We start from the raw sequence: 21150 nt of genomic DNA, 5'->3' as shown, positions 1-21150 counted from the left end.
CATCCCATGGTGACATCAGTATTTACATACCAGGCTGAGACTAGGGGGCAGTGTCATCTGAAAGTGAACCTGAGCCATCAGTCATGACTTGCCACATACAGGTGGTGTTTAAAGGCATAGGGCTCATGAGTTAACCACAGGACAAAAAAATAGCAGCTGCCGAAGAGCTGGGTGCAGGACTAGACTTCGGAGGGATCCTTAGCCCCATTGAAGGGGAGGGAGAAGAGGCTGAGAGAGTGGGGTCAGCAGTACCTTGCTGGGTTCTGAAACAGGTCCCTTAACATTTGTCAACTCAGAAGTCATGGATTGTCTCAAAACTGTTTTGGTGTCGGTGGGGGCAGTCAGGGTGGCTGGCATTTAAGAAGGTGCTACACTGTGCTCTCAGTAGCTTTGGCTGGGGGCAAGGCCCAGTAGAAAGTTGACTGTGGTTAAAGGGGAAAGAGTCACACACAGAGGGCACATTCTTTACTGCTGGTGGAGAAATAATGACCAGCCAGGCCGCAGTTCCCTTCCAGTCTGCTATTTTCTGTGACAGCAGGCAGGGAGACTGTTGTTTTCTCCATGCACCTTTCTCTTTGCATAGCTTTGTCCACTGACTCTTTACCCCTGGCCCTTCTCCTACGTTCCAGTCATGAGCCTGATTGAACCCTTCAATTGGACTAATCATTTCCCTTTCAGGCTGACTTAAACTACTAGTATTTCTTTCCTCCCTCCCTCCCTCCCTCCCTCCCTCTTTCTTTCGTTTTATTTATTTACTTATCTGAAAGGCAGAATGACACAGAGAAAAGGAAATCTTTGTTCTGCTGGTTCACTCTTCAAATGACCACACAGCCAGGGGGCTGGTCCAGGCTAACGCCAGGAGCTTGGAACCCCATCCTCCCTGTCACATTGGTGAGAGGGACCCAAGCATTTGGACCATTAACTGCTGCCTTCTTGGGCACATTATCAGGGAGCTGGATTGGAAGCAGAGAGGCTGGTATTGAACCGGTGCTCCTGTGTGGGATGCTGGTATTCCAGTCAGCAGCTTAGCCTGCTGTGCCACAGTGCCAGCTATAACAAATTCTCCAGTCACTTTTGGTCTCGCTGACTTCTGTCCTCTCTCTCTTTATTCCACTTCTCATTCTCAGTTCCTGCTTGGGAGACTCACAATCTCCATGCTAGTTTTTGAAAAATTATTTCCCCAAATAATACTAAATTAACATGATCTACCTCATTGAATGTCATTATTTGTAAAGTCATTTGTTAGTTTTTGTGTTTTACAACCCATTATTGTGAAAAATACCATAAATGAAACCACAAACCCCTCCTTTCCTTGAATCTGGAAGGTAGAGTGAAGATTTTTGTTTGCTTGCCTTATGTCCACATAATTTGTAGTTCCTAATTGCATACTTGAAGTTTTCCTTGATTATAAGGTTTTCCTATCATTTTCTGTGGATTGACTACACCTGACCATTTCCTCATTTCTTGGAAGGCAGTGCCTTTAAAGAAAAAAAAAATGTGTGTGTTCTGCTGTGGGTTTCTGATACTTGAGGAAATTAATACAGGTATGAACCCAATTTCATTATACTTAAGTCTGTTAATTGAAGTATGAGTAACACACACTTGATTTTGACTTTTGTGTTTTAGAGATTTGTAACTAAAATGCTTTTTAGGAGTTAAAATGTTTTTTTTGGGAGCTTCCAGATGACGGGAAGATAAATACTTCGTTGTGTTTGGATTCATCTTTATTTTAAAATGCTACTGCACGTACACTGGACAATCTGAACTTTATTTTTTGAACGTTGTTCATGATGTAGTGGAAATTGGCATCATAGATGGCTTAATCTTCAGCCTTGAGGTGGAATTTGGATAAACACCCACCAGGCAAAAATTTAGGATGCCTGCATACATTTGTGTGGCTAACAAGACACCCACAGTGATATTTAGCCTTGTAAAAAAATAGATTATTAAGTATGCCATCTTTAGTTTTCTTTTAATAGAGTTCGAAATAGAGATGCCTTTGAATATGTTACAGACGTTGTATTTTCAAGTAATACTTTAAGTTTATATAGTATTTTAAAGCCTTATTTTATAACATAACTATGTATCCTTGAGTGAAAAATTGAGAAACAGTAAAGTCAGCTGAATTACGAGATAGCCTTTTCTGTTCTGGTTTTAATTGGCTAATGGAACAGTTGGTTGTCAGTCCCTGGGAGGACTGATTTCTCCTTAGTTTGCACTGTCATTGACTTTCCACTGGCTGACATACCCTGGGCAGTGGAATGGCAGCCCAGCAGGCGCTTTTGTGATTGAGCTACCCAGGCCCCTAGCCATTTGTCTTTGTTTTGTTTTAGACTTAACAAGTTAAATGGCCAATGATTTCCTTGTTAAAGGAAGGAGAAGGATAATGATAGGCAAGCATATGCATGCATGGAGTCTCAGTCTCATACAAAACAGAGATGAGGGTTGGTGGGCGTGTGACACGGTGGGTTAAGCCACCCCTTGGAACTGCCCCATCCCATATCAGAGTGCTGGTTCAACTCCTCACTCCACTTCAAGTCCAGCTTCTTGCTAATGCATCCTGGGAGGCAACAGGTCATTACCCTAGTATTTGGGGCCCTGTCACCCAGGTGAGAGACCTGGATGGAATTCTTTTGTTCTCTTTAAATGAGCAAGTTGTGTGGTATTATATTATATACCAAAGATGTTTGAAAAAGGTTAGCAGAAGGGTGGGCGCTGTGGTGTGGAGGCGTAAACCCGTTGCCTGCAGTGATGGCATCCCATATGGGTACTGGTTCAAGTCCCAGCTACTCTTTTTCCCATCCAGCTCCTTGCTAATGTACCTGGGAAAGCAATGGAAGATGTCTCAAGTCCTTGAACCCCTGCACCCCTGTGGGAGACTTGGAAGAAGCTCCTGGCTTCTGGTTTCAGATGTGCTCTGCTCTAGCCCTTGCGGCCATCTGGGGAGTGAACCAGTAGATCAGAGACCTCTTTCTCTATCTGCCTATGTCTCTGTAACTCTGCCTTTCAGATAAAGTAAATTTTTTTTAAAAGAAGGTCAGCTGATTAGAATACTTAAAGTTTTTATGGGGGATGTTTCTGTATACCATAAACCTCAGTGTCTCTCTCTTATAGTACAGTAATCTTTGGTAGGTAATAGTTAATGATACTTTGTGTTTCAAGGAAATTAGTATAATTTATCTTAGAGTCTGTTTTTTTTTTTTTTTAAAGATTTCTATTTACTTATTTGAGAGAGTTACAGACAGTGAGAGGGAGAGACAGAAAGGTATTCTGTCCATTGGTTCACCCCCAAAATGGCCACAACGGCTGGAGCTGTGCCAGTCTGAAGCCAGGAGCCAGGTGCTTCTTCTGGTCTCCCACGTGGGTGCAGGGGCCCAAGGACTTGGGCCATCTTCTGCTTTCCCAGGCCACAGCAGAGAGCTCAATGGGAAGAGGAGCAGCCGGGACTGGCGCCGCAGGTGGACGATTAACATGCTGCACCACAGTGCCGGCCCCAGTTTTAAACAAGTTTTTTAAAAACTTGTTGACCACTGTCAGAAGTGTTAACTTATCATGAGGATTGGTGGAGTTGGGTTTTTGTTTTTTTTTTTTTCTTTTTAAAATTTATTTATTTATTTATTCAGTAGATTGATCTCATCTGCTAGCTCCCTTTCTGAAAGCCCACAGCATCCATGGCTGGGCCAGCGGGAAGCTAGGAACTCAGTCTGGGTCTCCCAACCTAAGTGTGGGGAGCCAACTACTCCAGGCATCTCCTCTTGTCTCCCAGGGTGCACTTCACCAGGAAGCAGAAATGCGGAGCAGAGCCAGGGCTCGACCACAAGCGCTCTCACAAGGCATGCAAGTATCTTGAGTAGTGGCTTAACTGCTATACCAAGCCACTACCCGTAAAGTTCATATTCAGTTTTTTAGTAACCTAGAGTGATATAGGTTTTCTGTTTGTTTCGTTTAGTTGAGGTTATAGCTATATCTATTAATGAAAACTAAGGATTAGTTTAAAATTGCATGGTTATTCTCTTGGTTCTTCTGTTGTTTGAAAAGTCAAAGAATTAGCAGTATTTAAGCTGAATATGGATTCCGATCCGGCGCTGTGGCACATTGGGTTACGGTGCCGCCTTTGACCTCCGCATCCAGTATGGGCACTGCTTTGAGTGCCAGCTGCTCCACTTCCCATGCAGCTGCCTGCTAATTCATCTGGGAAAGCAGCAGAAAATGGGCCAAATACTTGGGCCCCTGCCCACCCACATGGGAGAGCAGGATGAAGTTCCTGGCTTTGTCCTGGCTCAGCCCAGGCCATTGAGGGAGTGAACCAGTGGATGGACAGTCTGTCTGTTCTTCTCTCTTTTACTCTGCCTTTTAAATAAATAAATAATTTTTAAAAATATGGACTCATTAAGAACTGATTTAGTCTGATAGCAGTTTCCTAAAGTGTAGTAGTGTTGATTTAAATGGAATTGAATACGTGTACTTGGCTAACATGATGTTGATCAAAGAGAAAAAAGAGAAATTTGAATTATTACTTGTTTTTCTGTGTAGTAATATGGAAGTTGCTACAGCTTGTTTCACTGGAGGGTATAAAACACTAAAAACAGTTTTAAAAATTGTTGGCTTTTCTGCATTTAATGCAAGAATATTTGAAGTGCACCTGTTTGCTGCTGTTGATTACAGACAGAGGAATAACAGTGGGGACAGTGTTAGAGGTGGAACTGTGGATCAGGGGCATCTGCTGTCTCCTGAGCCATGTACTTGTTCCCTTCATGACCTGTTTCTGGCTTGGAAAAGTGTCATATATTTTGGGTTCATGTTGAGACAGACCAAAAATTGAGAACCAGTGAGAAAGAAAGGGAGAGCATAGAGAACAAAAAATTAAGAATGGTAGAATTGGCCGGTGCTGTGGCTCACTAGGCTAATCCTCCGTCTGCGGCGCTGGTACCCCGGGTTCTAGTCCCGGTTGCTCCTCTTCCAGTCCAGCTCTCTGCTGTGGCCCGGGAAGGCAGTGGAGGATGGCCCAAGTGCTTGGGCCCTGCACCCGCTTGGGAGACCAGGAGGAAGCACCTGGCTCCTGGCTTCGGATCGGCGCAGCGCGCTGGCCGTAGCAGCCTTTTGCGAGGTGAACCAATGGAAGGAAGACCTTTCTCTCTCTCTCTCTCACTGTCTAACTCTGCCTGTCCAAAAAAAAAAAAAAAAAAAAAAAGAATCAGACCTGAAACAAGTAAATGTGTTGTCATCCAGGTTCATGTCTGAATCTGATAAAAATTGAGAAACAAGCAGAAAGCATAGCGAGTGATTGAAGGAATCTTAAGACCTGTGGGAACCGTGCTCTCTGGACTCCAAAGGGAAACTGCACTGGTGATGAGCGATGTAACTACTTGGAGAGACAGGTTGAGGAAATGGCCCTCATGAACATGCATAGTTAGCAAACAGTGTTCACTGTTCTCTAGACCCCACTAAAGTCTAAGTAAAACTGGAAGCTTTTAAAATAGGTTTATTTTTACAGTAAGATTTAAATTTAAAGACCTGCCGATAATTAAGGTTTCCTTCCAGATGATTGCTTTGTAAACTGTTGATTCTTGTAAATCTGTAATATGTCATCCTTGTTTATCCTCTAAAGTTTGATTTTATTTAAAAGGCAAAGTTAAAGAGGGAGGGAGAGCAATTTCGAGGTCTAGTGTCTGCTGATTCACTCCCCAAATGCCTGCAACACTTGGGGATGGACCAAGCCAAAACCAAGAGCCAGGATCTCCAGCTTGGTCTGCCGTGTGTGTCAGGCACCCAAGCCCTGGGGCCATCACCCATGGTCTCCCAGGTGCGTTGGAAGGAAGCTGGATCAGAAGTATGGAGTAGCTGAGATGGAAATGAAGAACTGCTGTATGGAAAGTGTGTGTCTCAAGCAGCAGCCTGAGCTCTTGCAGCAAGTTGCCTGCTGCTGTGTTTCCTTAAGTATGATTAAGTGCATTCGGTTAGTGTGTTTTCAATCAGTAATTTCACATCTTAAAGAATTCTGAAGCATAACTCACATTTCTTTTTTTAACCAGGAACCTTTTGAAGATGGCTTTGCAAATGGGGAAGAAAGTACTCCCACCAGGGATGCTGTGGTCACATATGCTGCAGAAAGTAAAGGAGTTGTGAAGTTTGGCTGGATCAAGGGTGTATTGGTATGAATAGATAGATTGACTTTTAGAGCTATAGTATTTCTGTTGACATAAAATATTCCTACTGCTCTCATGAGCTCCAAGGACGAGTGTTGTGTTTTTTCTCTATTTTAACTGTCTTAACTGAGTACTTTGGGAGACCAAATCAAACACTTAGCATCTCTAATCTTTTCAGATACTACATTCAGTATCAGAGATATAGTTAAGACTTAAACCCACTTATCTTTGATTATCTGTAAATTGTGTTATCGCTGGTAAATCTCACATTGGCACTTGGCAGAAACTCACTGTGAAGCTTTCAAACTGATCGGAGCATCAGAAGCAAGAGTCCTGAACCGAGGAGTAGAGCTGAAATGAGGCTGCTGCTTTCTGGCCAGCCACATCGTCTTTTGAAAAGAGAGTTAATAGGCAACAGAATAGAGGAGAAATCCTCTTCCTAGGTGTTCACTGCAGTAGACAGCTTTAGGTGATGAAGGTTCAGATTGACTTCCGTGTGTCTGTTTCAGTAGGCATGAAGGATCAGACTAGACTGACTTCATGTTGAGACTTGGAAACACACAATAGGGGTTGTAATGGAAATTAGGGGAGAAGTCAGGGAAAAATCTAAATTTTAGTAGCACTTTTATTGTCCTAACCAACAGAGTGAATGAGAAACTCCAGGTGTAATGCATATTAGATTTTAGTGTTGTTCAATGTTTACATAATAAATAAAGGTGAAAATAAATTGGGAAAATTGCTTCACAATGTAAATTTTTTAAAAATAATGCATGAACAGTTGTCATTTTGTGTTATACTTAAATCTGAAGAAATCATAAAATAAAGATGTTATAAAAGAAAAGAAAAATTAAACTGTTGAAATAAAGGTGAATAGGAACTCCATGTACAAGGGCTAAAGGCTTTTTTCTTGTACCTTGTTCAGTTTCTTCTGCTTCTGATAAATTGTGACGAGCACTGTGATTTGCAGGCACATTTTATATGTCACATACTTCTATTAGGTCAAGTATAAGCTCTCATGAAGCTCTTAAGCTGTGAAGAAGGAAGAGGGTGGGAGGAAGAGTTAGATTTGAAGACTGCATCTTCTGTAGTTCAGAGTGCATGTAAGCTTCTAGCTGGTGCAGTGTTAACTACTGTTACTTTGTTTTGTTCATTTTCCTCATCTGTCACTTGGCCTGTTCTCTCCTAGGTACGTTGTATGTTAAACATTTGGGGTGTTATGCTCTTCATTAGATTGTCATGGATCGTGGGTCAAGCAGGAATAGGTAAGTTACATGCTGCTTGATATCAGAATAGTGACTGAGCAGAATAATTGTGTGCATGTGTGAGTGCCCAACCTCATAAAGCTGATAAAAGTGAAGCATTATCTCTGTTTTCTTTTCCCCAAAGGTCTGTCAGTTGTTGTAATAATTATGGCCACTGTTGTGACAACTATCACGGGATTGTCTACTTCAGCAATAGCTACTAATGGATTTGTAAGAGGAGGTAAATTCAGTCTTTTCATATCATCATCAGATTACTGTCACTAAATAGAAAATTAAATCTTTTAATTTTTTTATATTAATAAAAGCAACCTGTCAGGTTCGTATAGTGAAGAGGGTTCCTACTTAATATTTTCTGTTACATTTGAATGTAAAAGTTTATGTTGACTCCTATACATTCCCATATACATTCCCATATGCTTTAAAATATTTAGGTGGGTTCAGTGTGTCTGGAAGCAAGAATGAAGCTTCTAGCTGGGCTGTTGTCCTCTGGGCAGCTGTGTTTCCAGTGAGTCACAAACATGGCCTGAGATTTGGTCAGCATAGTTTACAGGTCTAACCAACCTCGTTCCCCGCTTCGTCTTTGAGCATCCTCACTTGAAGAGCTTGTTCACTTTTCTGTTTCATCAGCAGCAGGAATATGGATTGTGCTTTTTGCTTATCACTTCAGTCTTTGTATTTCTGAGATACCTGAGATGCTAGCCTTGGAACCTGGCGGCTTGAGTGGATGAGGACTATACTGAGCACGTGTTGCTGTCTTCTGATATGTTACATGTATGTTAGTCTGGCTTGAGCTATATTGGGGTCTAAGATGTAGATCTATCCAACAGAGTTAGCCAGATATCGCTGAGAAATTATGTGTGGCTTCTTGTCTCCCACTACTGAGGAATGGAAGTTGCAGGAGAAATGGCTTGGGTAGCACATATTTGCAGAGGATCAGTAAGTCATAAAGAATTTTTGTTTATCTCGAAAGTGTGGAATCTCGGTAGTGAATGTCAAGGGGGATGGGGCACAAGCCTTTGGTAGCATGAACTCTTGAGTTGTTCTCCATTTGAATCAAAATTTCAGAAAATAGGAGATTTACCTGAAATGTGGCCAAAGCAACACTTAATTTTCCTGTGTATTGAGATTGAGAGATTACAAAAATATAGCCACAAATACATCTACTTCAGATTGTGTCTAGTCTTATATCTTGGATAGCAGGGAAAGTATAACATGGAACTGAAAAGCTACGTCTTTTTTTTTTTTTTCCCCCCCAAGATTTATTTTTATTTGAGAGGCAGAGTTATAGACAGGGAGAGAGAGAAAAAGAAAGAGGTCTTCTGTCCTCTGGTTCACTTTCCAAATGGCCACAATGGCCAGAACTAGGCTGATCTGAAGCCAGGAGCCAATAGCTCCTTCCTGGTTTCTCATGTAGGCGCAGGGGCCCATCTTCCACTGCTTTCCCAGGCCATTAGCAGGGAGCTGGATCAGAAATGGAGCAGTCAGGCTCCATCCAGTGCCCGTATGGGATGCCAGCGGCACAGGCAGAGGCTTAAACTACCGTGCTTACAGCTAAGCTGTGTCTTAACAAATTAGCGTGTATAGCAGTTTTGCTGGACTTCCATCAAAATGCTAGTTCTCAAAGGAAGAACCTAGAGGGGGAAAAATGCACTGGATCATACGTGTTGGATTTCTGTTATCATGAGGTGTTTGTGCAAATGGGAAAGTAAATGCTGAAATAATTTATACAAGACCAAAGAGAAAGTCATTAAAGAAGTGGTGGCATACTGCAGAAGTTTGCGTACAGGGCCTTCACTTTTCACTTGTTTGTGACTTTGTATACCTAACCAGTTTTACAGACTGTACATAAACTTCATCATGTGCAGTGTTTCCTGGAGATTGCTTTCAGGGCATATAAACCTTTTCTGTGTCGCCAGTAATTGACTCATAGACCCCAGCAAGATTTATTTTCATTCATGAAAACCTGATATTGTCCACAGGGGAGAAAGTAGACACAGGTCTAAAACTGTATCCGGTATTTAGTGTTCTAAACTGAAAGTCCTGCCTATGTAGAGTCGTACATGTACCGTGAAAGGATGCATTTCTTAGCTCTGTTACCGTGACCTGTGATGAGGGATCATCCCAGTAGCAACAAGCAGGGAACCTGGGAGAAATGATTGGAGCCAGATCTGGGCAGGAAATGAGCGAAAATAAGTTCATAAAGTTTACTAGTTTCATGTAAAAAGAACCCAGGAGCCAGCTTCGAGAAACATGCTGGTCAAAGTTTGGATGATTCAAATTGCACTGATTATGACAACTGATTTAGATGGAAACATGATACCTGATAAAATCCCTAAGTTCACAGTGAAGCATCACAAAAAGCGTCACCTTTGAAGAACACCGGGAAACCATTTTACTGTGAAAATTGATTAGTAGAGGTGATGACTTCATTCTCAGACCAGATTTCCTGAACACAATGTTCTTTTCTGAATTCAGGATAACCCACAGATTGATAAAAGGAAATTTGTTTCTGGTTCACTCCCCAGATGGCTGCAATGGCCAGCACTGGGCAGGCCAGAGTTAGGATCCAGGAGCTTCCAGGTCTCTCATTTGGGTGGCAGGATCCTGAACACTTGGACCATTATCAGTGACTTACCTAGCAGGGAGCTGGATTGGAGGTGGAGCAACCTGGATATGAACTGGTTCCCATATGGGATGCCAGTATCTCAGGCAGTGGCTTTAGGTGCTACGCCACAACAGCCCCAGTGTTACTGATTTTAATATTGGTGTTAATAGTATGTTTCAGAGGTAAACATATTAACCTAGAAAAGTTGTAGTGACACACTGGGTTTGTAGCAGTGACAATAAGATAGGTGCAGTTCACATTCAGGTAGTCATAGTAGCTACTGTTTTTGTGATGTAATTGCTAAGGGTGATACCAAGTTTATTTTGTTGCTGTTAAAATATTCATTCATTCATTCATTCATTGCTTCATTCATCCACCCACTCATGTACTGGTTTATTCCCCAGATGCCTGCAATAGCTGGGAGTGGGACCAAAGCCAGGAACCAAGACTCAGTACAGGTATCCTACACAGGTGGCAGGAACCCAGTTACTTGAGCCATCCTTGCCACCTCCCAGGGACTATGTTTGCAGGATCCTAGAAACGAGCAGAGTTGGGCCTCTGACCTGGCACTCCGACACGGGATGTGAGTGTCTAAGCTACTAGAAAAAATGCCTGCCCAGATACCATGGTTTTGACAAATGTTACCTTGTTTGTTGTTAGTCACACTTAGCATTTCTGTGGATAATGAGAGCAAGAATGAGGCTTGTGTACCTTTCTTTAGAAATTGTATTATTTGCAGATTTTGCTAGTGAATCTGTAAGTAGAATTCATCTGTTTTTTTTTTTTTTCCCCTAATCTCTGAAATAACTGAAGACCTCCTCATTTTTGTATGAAGGTAAAGCCAAAACATTGGAAGTGGAGAAAAACTGATATTTGCTACAGATTTTAACCAGAAAGTGCTTTCTGTATTGTTAAAACCATATTACCATTGATTGTTAAAAATAGTAAGGTGATGAATTGAAGAGCTAAAATTCATTTCATATTATCTTGAAGTCTAACTTACATGAATATTTTTTGCTATTTCATTTTGATGAGGATATGGTTTTTTAAATGATAGTTGTTGGAGCAGGCATTTAGCGTAGTAGTTAAGTTGCCCATGTTTCACATCAAAGTGCCTGGGTTGGATTGCCCCCTTGGATATCCTGGGAAGCAGTGTCGCACTGTGGGCCTCTGGGGAATGGACCAGCTGATAAGAGCTCTGTGTCTCTGCCTCTCACATACATAGCTTTTTGGGTTTTTTTGGTTGTTTTGTTTGTTTGTTTGTTTTTGGTAGTTAAATTGCCAAATGGATTTCCAGAGTGGCTGTACTATTTTGTATTCCCTTCAGCAACATACATGTGACTCTGGATTTTCCACACTCTTGGCAAAGTTTGTCGTCTGTTACATGTTGTAGCCATTCCTATGGATGCTTAATGGGTCCTTACTGCATTGTCAGAGTTCATTTGAAAGGCAGTTACAGGGCTGCAGGCTGAGGGTTCATTCCCCAAATGGCCCCACCAGCCAGGGCTGGGCCAGGCCAAATCTGGGAGCTTCTTCCAGATCTTCCATCTCGGTGCAGGGGCCCAGGGACTTAGGCCATCTTCTGCTGCTTTCCCAGGCACATTAAAACAGGGAGTAGGATCCAAATGGAACAACCAGATCTCCAGTCGGTACCCATGTGGGATGCCAGCATTGTAAGCAGTGGCTTAACCTGCTGCACCAGGGCACTGGGCCCGCTGAGCGTTTTTGCAGGATCTTCACATGTGGAAATAAAATAGACTTCTGTTATTTGAAGTTGTATTCTGTGACTTTACTAAACAGAAATAATCTTGTAACGTGTCAATAGAAATAGTGTTTACTTTTTATTTCAAGTCTCCAGGACTTTTTCCTTATTTTTCTTGCCTCTTGAAGTAGCAGAGACCTACAGAACAATGGTGACCGGAAGTGAGGGGAGCAAATATCCTTGCCTTGATCCCCATCTTAGAGGAAACAAATTGAGTGTATCAGTGTCAACTGTAAGGTTTCAGAGATGTCATTTATCATATTGGGAAGTTGTACTAAAGTTGCTGAAAATATTTACCATGGATGGATGTTGAGTTTTGTCAGTTTGTTTTATACCCTTTGAATTAAATGGTTTTTCTTGCTCTTTCTGTTATCACAAATTACATGTTTTTTGACTTGAAAACTGTAACATTTGTGGGGTAAATCTTCCTGGTGAATGATATTTTCCTCTCTGCTGAATTTGGCATGACTATCTTCTGTTGAGTCTGTCACCATAAGGAATATTGGTTGAAAGTTCCTTTTCTGCTATGAATGCTGTCAGTCTTTGCTTTCAGTCTTAGGTTCATCTTTACAGTCCCTCTTGGTGTTTGGGGTGGGAGGAGGTATTACAAATTTAATTTCTTCAGTAACTAGTCATACTTCTGCCACGTTTGTTTTTCGAGGAATTTCTCAGTTTTATGTAAGTTAAAAAATGACTGCAGTACAGTTATTTAGTATATTGCCTTTTGGTAGGGTTGGTAGTGATGCATCCCTGCTTTCATCCCTGATTGAATTAGTTTGCTTTGTTCTTTTTCTTGATTAGTCTAGTTCAATCTATTAGTTTTATTAACAATTGTCTCAGGGCTTCTATTTTTGCTGCTTTAGATTTTATTTACTATTTATTATTGTAGAAACTTGGATCATTGATCTCATTTCTTTTAAATTGTCATTTAAAACTATAAATTTTGATATAATTCCTGCTTTTGGCTTATATTAATTTGATGTTATATTTTTGCTGTCAGTTCCATGTCTCATTTCCTTTATAATTTATTTGTTCTTTAGCCAATGAGTTATTTAAAAGCTGGTTCTACAATTGACCAATATTTAGGGATCGTTCCATGTCTAATGTACTAGTTAATCAGTAATACTCACCATCTCATGTTAGTTCCTTGAAATCTATGGAGATTTATTTTATGATGATAGCAAGATTATAATCATAGGCTCCTGGTTAAACTAGTCAGGGTTTTGGTTATTGATTTGGGATCTGGTAAGAAGTACAGGGCATATGTCCCTAAATCAAGACATAATAATGGGATCCAATATAGTAGTGTCATTGTTTAGTGGTTCTCACATGGAACTCATTTTTCATTCTCTATTACTCTGAATAGTGAGAATTTTTGTTTACTTGAGCAATAAATTTTTTTTGAAAGGAGGTCACTAAATTGTTTTCAGTTGGTGCGTTTTAATTGAACATAAATCTGAATTTATGTTCTTCAGCATTTTCAGTGGTAGCAAAGACTGACTTTAAAGTTTTGTCATGCACGTTATACTGCATAAGCACTGTGACAAGTTGGAGACCAGAGTTTATAATAAAGTATGCAATTCTGTACTTGCCTTGTTCAAGGTAGTTAACCCTTGGTTTTCTTTTATGTAAAATGAAGCATACAAAAATTATGTAAGTTGTATAATGTTTAACAAAACAAAAATTTCAAGATAAATAATTATTCTGTGCTGATTAGTAATAATACAGCTGCTATTCAGAGTAGTAGTTTTTTTGTTTTGTTTTGTTTTTAAGGTTTTATTTATTTGAGAGATAGAGTTACTGAGAGAAAGGTCTTCCATCCACTGGTTCACTTCCCAGTTGGCTGCAACGGCCGGAGCTGAGCTGATCCAAAGCCAGGAGCCAGGAGCTTCTGCCTGGTCTTTCACACAGGTGCAGGGCCCAAGCATCTGGTCCATCTTCCACTGCTTTCCCAGGCGATAGCAGAGAGCTGGATTGGAAGAGGAGAAGCCGGGACTTGAACTGATGCCCATATGGGATTCCAGTGCCAGAGGTGGAGGCTTAGCTCACGATGCCACAGCGCTGCCCCAGTATTAGGTCTTTAATACCTCATTTTGATACAAAACAAAAAGAGGGGGAAATCTGCTATTAAAATCTGCTATTAAAAGGCTGCGTTTAAGAAGCTAGAAAGATGTGGCAAGAATAGGGCAGACTACTGCAGCTGTTAGCAGTAGAAAAAGTAGGGGAAGATGAGAGCACAGGCCAGCATCTGACTGAAAAATAAAATTCAAATCTTTTTAAAAGCAAAATGGGAGTTAAGTTTTAGGTTTTTCAATTTTTGGAAGATTTTCACAGTTATAAAATGTCAGAGTTGACATTTCAGAACATGAAAACTTGAAAACCACATAATGAATCCTTTTCTTTTAGCAGGTCCTGTTTGTATGTTAGCTTAAAATGTTGAAACATAATTTTCTCAAGTATAAAATCAAGATAATGCTTACTTTTCTTAATTTGCTGTTACTGATATTCAGAATAAATGCTATAATTTCTTAATGTTGAGATACATGTTAAAATAGGCCATGCTAATTGTAGTCTTCCAGGTGTTGCCCTTGTGATTTTTTGTAATGTGATTTAATATCTTCAGAATTTACTCTGTTTACTTGGCTCACAGCATTGTTATTATTTAAATTGTTGGAGTCTCCAGTGTTCAAAAATGAGAAATTTTCAAAATGCTCAAGGAAAAACACTGTGAAAACATATGCATGGATTTCAACATGTTTTGGTACCAAAATAAATATTTAATTTCAGTTTTTATGTGAATTTTCTGAAGTATGCTCAAACTTCTGGGAAAGTTTTAATTTTCATATCACAAAAAAGTTAGAATACTAATGTTAATGGTTATGTTTTCTTTTTTTTTGAAAGAGTTACACAGAGAGAGGACAGGCAGAGAGGTCTTCCATCCGCTGGTCCATTCCCTAAATGGCCACAATGGCTGGAGCTGCACCCATGCAAAGCCAGGAGCCAGAAGCTTATTCCAGATCTCCCACGTGGGTGCAGGGGCCCCAAGGCCTTGGGCCATCTTCTACTGCTATCCCAGGCCATAGCGGAGAGCTGGATTGGAAGTGGCACAGCCAGGTCTTGAGGCCACGGCGTTAACCCACTGGCCACAGCGCTGGCCCACTTTGTATTTTTGTTAATATCCCCCAAGAAAATGAAAATTCATTGGTAAAATGAGTAACTAGGACAGCTGTTTCCAAAATGATGTTTGTCTGTTGGTACTGTTTCTGTGTTATCAAACTATGGAATTGATTTGTTGTGTTTGTGTTCATTACACTGTGCAAACAGTAGAGACAGAGATCAGCCGTTTAATGGCATTTCATTATATGGTCTAAGGAATTAAGGCCATCATATAAAAATGCATACAATTTTATTTAACATCAATATTATTAATAAAAACTTAAATTTGGTTATAGCTGAGGAGCCTTATTTAAATCAGTGTTTTAGAGGAGCTTCTCAAGGCTTGGGCAGCGTTTGACTGACTCCGGATAATAAAGTTAGCTGGTTTGTATGTTGGGCGTTCTTGGTTTTCAGGTTTGGGGCATTTCGTGATAGCTCCTGTAGTGGCATTTATTCTGCCATGTAGGCAGAGTTTACTAGAATATAAAGGACTCCTTTTTGGGATGCCATTATTGGCTGTTCTCTGCAGTTTTTCATGACTTTGCTATTTTTACCACGGCATTCATGTTACCAGCAAAGTGGCATACTTCAAGTGACTGAAATAATATCAACTGTCATTTTAAAGAGTTACCTTAAGATTAAATACATTACTCAGAAAACCACTGGGAAATGATACTGGTATCTGTGTATAAGGAAGGATCTTTTGCCCACTTTAACCTAAACTTAAAAGAGGAAGTAGGGATTTAAATAGGCTGACTGGATACTTAATATGTGGAGAAATCCCTGGATAGTCAGTACTGTGAAGGAAGTGAACACGTTCACTTAACTTGTGTGATAATTTAACTGCTGTTCTTACTGGAGGTATCTGCTTTTTGAACTTTTGTGGAATTAAAAACATTGTAGTTGACATTTTGAATGCTAACTTCAGTGCTTTTTCATTTTTTCTCCTGTAGGAGGCGCATATTATTTAATATCCAGAAGTCTAGGACCAGAGTTTGGTGGTGCGATTGGCCTGATCTTTGCTTTTGCCAACGCTGTTGCAGTTGCTATGTATGTGGTGGGATTTGCAGAAACTGTGGTGGAGTTGCTGAAGGTAACGCATCTGTCTTCAGTCCTTGGTTTGCCAAATCGTCATCTAGGGCCTCTGTGCCTCATCCTGTTGCATAGGCAGGCAGTGGTGTGCTCACGGCGAAGCACTTCCCTCAAGCAGCTTAGTGTGGAAGATGCGTAAAGGAATTAGGGAATGTCTGCAGCACATGGTTGCAGGAGGCCTTGGCGGCACAAAAGCCGGGGGAGGGTGTGTGTGTGGCCTTTAACTACTCTGCAGGAATGGAGATGCCAGGGAAGGGAGTTTACACATTAGTAGGTACACAGGTAAGGTAACAGAAGGGTAGAGAAAAAAAGCCTGGAAAATGTACAGCATCGACAAGAAAATGAAGTATTTCGTAACATTTGAAATACAAATGGCAAGACAGGTAAGACTGGGGGGAAGACAAAGGGCCAAGTTGAGGTTGTGTGTCTTGTCTGCCATCCACTTTGGATCTCAGGTTGATTAGAGTTGAGGCCATGACAGCTGATCACCAATAGCAAACAGATCAGAGGGATCAGAACTAGAGAGCTCGACCATTGAAGAGGTAGTAGCTATTCTGGGAGCAGAGATGGTGGCTCATCGCAAGCTCATACCTATAAAGATGCCGAATGTGTGGACTTGATAATGAAGGGAGCGTGGGAAGTTGGAGAAAGAGGAGTTAGAGTGTGCCCTGATCTCCGACTGGAGGATTCAGGAGGAAGGTAAAGCTGTCTTTATGAGACTGCTGGTTTGAAGAACCTTATAGAGCTGATAAGAAGGCAGTTGTAACACTGCTGTGGAGTTGAAGAGAACTGGTTTTGTACTCAGTGTGACGTGTGTAATTAAAGAAGTGAAATAGGACTCCCGTGGTTACGAAATGAGAATAGCTTTGAGTGACACCTAGAGCCATGGTTGGGTTCTAGGAGGGTGTGGTAATCTGGAAGTACGGGAGCTGGAATGGACCAACAGCTCTGTTGGCGCTTTTAGCTGTGCGTGCCGAGGGCAGCAGGAAAGGAAGGGCTCACAGGTGGCACCAGGTGTAATCGTCAGGGCTCATGCCCCTTCATTGTTCTTACTTGGCAAATGTAATTGGGGTTTAGGTATGTTTTTGTCTTGTGGAAAATTTAACTTTAGGGAACTCAAGCAAATTTGAAAAAATATTAGAAAAGAGATTTATGTACAACATACTGAGCTAAAGCTTTAGTGTCATGGCCCATGAGTGTAAAAACTGATCAGTAGAGATGTTTCTGCTACAACAGTTGTTTTTTCCCCTTAAGCAAGTTTTCAGGTACATTTTTTCAAATGTTACAGGAGATGACCTTAATTAAATTAATATCAGATTATTTTTAAGGCATTTGGAATTAAAATTCCTTGCAGAGTTAAAAAGTGTATGAAATCAAATGGGATCCATCAGTTTCAAAAGATCCCTTACAAATGACTTTTGTTACCATATTGGTTAAATATTAACACTTTATGCACATTTGGTCAGCCTCATCTTTGAGTCTGGGTCTTTCTGTGTTTCATTTTGTTTTGTGTTAAGCTCATTTGTCTGGAATTCAAGCTTATATTTTCTCACTTATGTTTGACTTCTATGAGCAGATTTTTTTTTGAAAAAGCATGAATGCTTTTTTAAAAGAAGCAGCTTCATGGGATTATTACACTCTTCCATAATTTTTTGAGTTGTACTGTGATACAGTCATCTAAGTTGTAAAAAAAAAATTAATATTTTAGTATTTTGTGCCTCGCATCATTTGAGAAGAGATAATTCAGTGTTACTGTTTACTAGATTGATGGGGATTTTACAGTCTTTAAATAATTTTGATCCAAGTGAGAACATTAAAGAAAGTCATTGTTACTATATTACAACTAATTTGCATGTGGAATGGAAATAGTGTGTAGTTTTTGACAATAGCATTAAGGGGAATTCACCTCTTCCTCATGCAACGTGCAAAGCTGTCAAAAGCATGAGCTCCTATTACAGTGAACACAGTTTACATTTCTGCTCTGTAACTTTTAAAAACATCCTAACTGGTAGTACTGTTTAGTCATAGTGCAATTGTTAAACTTCTAGTAGCAGGTGTTTTTTGTTTTTTTTGTTTTTTTTTTTTTTGAGTTTGTGTCAGTCATAGTAGTATCAATAACATACATTAGATATCAGTAATGTTTGTTTATTTAAAAGCAAAATTATAGAGCAAGAGAAGGAAAGAGAAAGAAAGAGAAAGGTCTTCCATCTGCTGGTTTTCATGCCCTGAATGGCCACAAAGACTGGGGGTGGGCCAGGCCCAAGCCAGGGGGCCAGAGCTGGTGGTTCTAGGTCTCCCACATGGGTGGCAGGGGCCCAAGAAGTTGGGCTGTCCTCTGCTGTCTCCCCACACACATTAGCCGGGAGCTGGATTGGAAGTAGAGCAGATGAGACTCAAACCAGTGCCCTAATGGGATGCCACTGTGGTGGGCTGTGTCTTAACTTGCTGTATCACAACGTCGGCCCCTAGATAGGGATAATTTAATTATATGTTAGATATCATTAGATACTGAATTTCCCCTTAGTAGCAAATAGTGATTCCTTTGTGCTAAGTTTCCTATTCATTTATTAAATAAGCATTTATTCATCTTTTACATGTTAGGCATATGTGTCCCTAAAATAGTTCAAAATAAATGTAAGGATTTATATAAAGTAATACTGCTCATTATATTTGTAACTGTCTTTTTTAGGAACATTCCATACTTATGATAGATGAAATCAATGATATCCGAATTATTGGAGCCATTACAGTGGTGATTCTTCTAGGTATCTCAGTAGCTGGAATGGAGTGGGAATCAAAAGTAAGTCGTGATAGTAATATACGCAATATGGGGAATTTGGGAGCTTATGTTTTGGGAACACTGTGCAGTGTGCTGATATTTTCCAATTCTAGTGGTACCTCAGTGGCTGTTTTCACAGAGCTGTATGCCTAAGATTATGTTTGGTTTGATAAGGTGGAGTATATTTGAAGTTTTAAGTGTAGGATCAATCTTGTTTTGCATTTTGTAGAAATGCTGAGGTCTGTATTATTAGGTAGTTTAAAAAAACGTTTGGCTTCCTAATTTATTTCAAAGTTAATTTTAAAAGAGACATGAGGCGATAACTGACAGTTAATGCACATGTGAGGTTGGAGGAACTGCTTTTCTTTGCAGTTGACATCCCAGAAGGCACGAATCCCGTGTCGTTCTTCCTGGGAAACACTTGGTGAAGTCACGTGTTAGATTGGTAGAGCATCCAAGAATGTGTCTGAGAGTTTGCCTAGGTTGTAGCACAGCTGGACTTTGCATAGTGTTGGGTGTTCATATTTGTACTGTTTATCATATTTTCTCAGTGTGTTGAAGGTGAAGTTGTATACAGTGAAATCATGTATGCTTAACAACCTGACTTTACTGAAATGAATTGAATTTCATTCTGTCTGGGACATGATTAACATATTAGTTGTTCTTGCTCCCACAGATGACACAGATTATCCTGAACATTCGGTTTTCTGGGAGGGTATGAGCAGAGAAGGGGGAAAGATAGTTCTCATCCTTCCCTTAATCCCATTGCTACTTGATTTTTTCCTCCTTCCATCTCATCATTTTCCTTCTCGTTTTCTCTTCCTTAAGTAGTCATCTATTCACCATTCTATTTGGACTTGGTATAAAAGTTGTGTTTCTGGCGAATACGTTCTCTGTGTCAAGATGCAGGGGTAGACATTATGCTTGGGGACACCTCCATCCTGTATCAGAGCACCGGGGTTCCAGTCCTGGCTCTGCTTCCTGTGCCAGCATTCCTGCTAATGCACACTCGGGAAGCAGCTTGTACTTGGGTCCCTGCCTCCCACTTGGGAGACCAAGCCGAGCTGTGGGCCCTTGGCTGGGGCATAACCCAACCTTGGCTTGTGTGGGCATTTGGGAAATGGACCGGGGAAGGGAGATTGTTGGTCTGTCTCAGTCTGTCTTGCTGTTTTACTCTCTCTGTCTCTCTGTCTTTCAAATAAAGATTTTCTTTTAATCCGTAACAATAAACAAACAAAAAGACTGCATTGGTAAGCTGGAGGAGAGAGGAAAGAATGGTCCAGGATACAAAGCCAGTAGTGCTCTGGAATGTGTGGTGCTGTGTGGTTTATAGGAGGGCCTGCGCATCTGTAACTCATTCCAGGTATATATGGTAATACTCTGGCTGCTGCTTCTTTCCCCCAGTATATTGTGCATTCTAAGATGGTTCTTTAAAGAACTGTTTGTTCATTTAACCAAGGTTGATTGAGCACTTCCTTTGTACTTGGCACTGTTTGAAACACTGGCGAAAGAGAGAAATCTTTTTCCTGTGGGAGTTAGTGGAATCAAATCAAAGGATAACACAAGATATTTGACTTTGGTTTTCAATCTTTAAATTGCAGGCTCAGATTGTTCTTTTGGTGATTCTACTTCTTGCTATTGCTGATTTCGTCATAGGAACATTCATCTCACTGGAAAGCAAGAAACCCAAAGGTTTCTTTGGCTATCAACGTAAGTAAAAAGGGCAGAATGGTTTTGAGGATGCACATGTTACAGCTTTCTGTTGTTAAACAGATGCAGTACAGACTAGATATCTTGCAATATAATTGAGTTTGGTCTGATGATTCACACTTATTTGCAACTTGATTCAATTTTGCCCACATGTATACTGGACAGCTGGCATAAAATTCACTTTTACTTACAGGTTGGCGTTTTCATTATTAACTATAAATGGTGGCTGAATATAAGGAATCAGTGCTACTGAAGAAAGTAACCAGGAATTGATGATTGGATTTGTAACTTGTCCTAATGTAACAGTCAGGTGTTAACAATACGACATATACTGAGAAATGTGTTGTTAGGAATTTCATCATTGTACAGACATCATAGAATGTACTGCCACAGACTAAGAGGGTCGTGGTGTCGCTGAACAGTCTACTCTTACGTGATGTGTTTAGGAATAAGTGCTCCGTGGTTGACTGAAACATTATGTGGCAGATGAGGTTGTTTAAGCAAAACACTTGCAAATGCCTCGGATTGTGGAACCACCTACAGATGTTAGTTTCTTGGTATACTTGCAATTCAGGTTTTTCTGTAACCGACTAACTGCGAATTTTCCATAGTTTTTATCTTCTGTAACGCTTTTCATT

The 21150-nt window shown here is 40.5% G+C and overlaps 1 protein-coding gene across 1 annotated transcript in view; it reads left to right on the top strand.

Moving 5' to 3' along the window:
- SLC12A2 (solute carrier family 12 member 2) overlaps positions 1-21150 on the top strand; it is a 97666-nt gene that overhangs the window by 24318 nt on the left and 52198 nt on the right. The window contains 6 exon segments of the mRNA XM_062189231.1: positions 6033-6152; positions 7333-7408; positions 7533-7628; positions 15885-16024; positions 18713-18823; positions 20404-20512. Of these exon segments, the coding sequence (XP_062045215.1) occupies positions 6033-6152; positions 7333-7408; positions 7533-7628; positions 15885-16024; positions 18713-18823; positions 20404-20512 (652 nt within the window).

The sequence above is a fragment of the Lepus europaeus genome, chromosome 4, assembly GCF_033115175.1.
Source record: "Lepus europaeus isolate LE1 chromosome 4, mLepTim1.pri, whole genome shotgun sequence".
Taxonomy (NCBI): domain Eukaryota; kingdom Metazoa; phylum Chordata; class Mammalia; order Lagomorpha; family Leporidae; genus Lepus; species Lepus europaeus.
The sequence above is the reverse complement of the archived record's forward strand: the minus strand, read 5'-3'. Positions and strand labels throughout refer to the sequence as shown.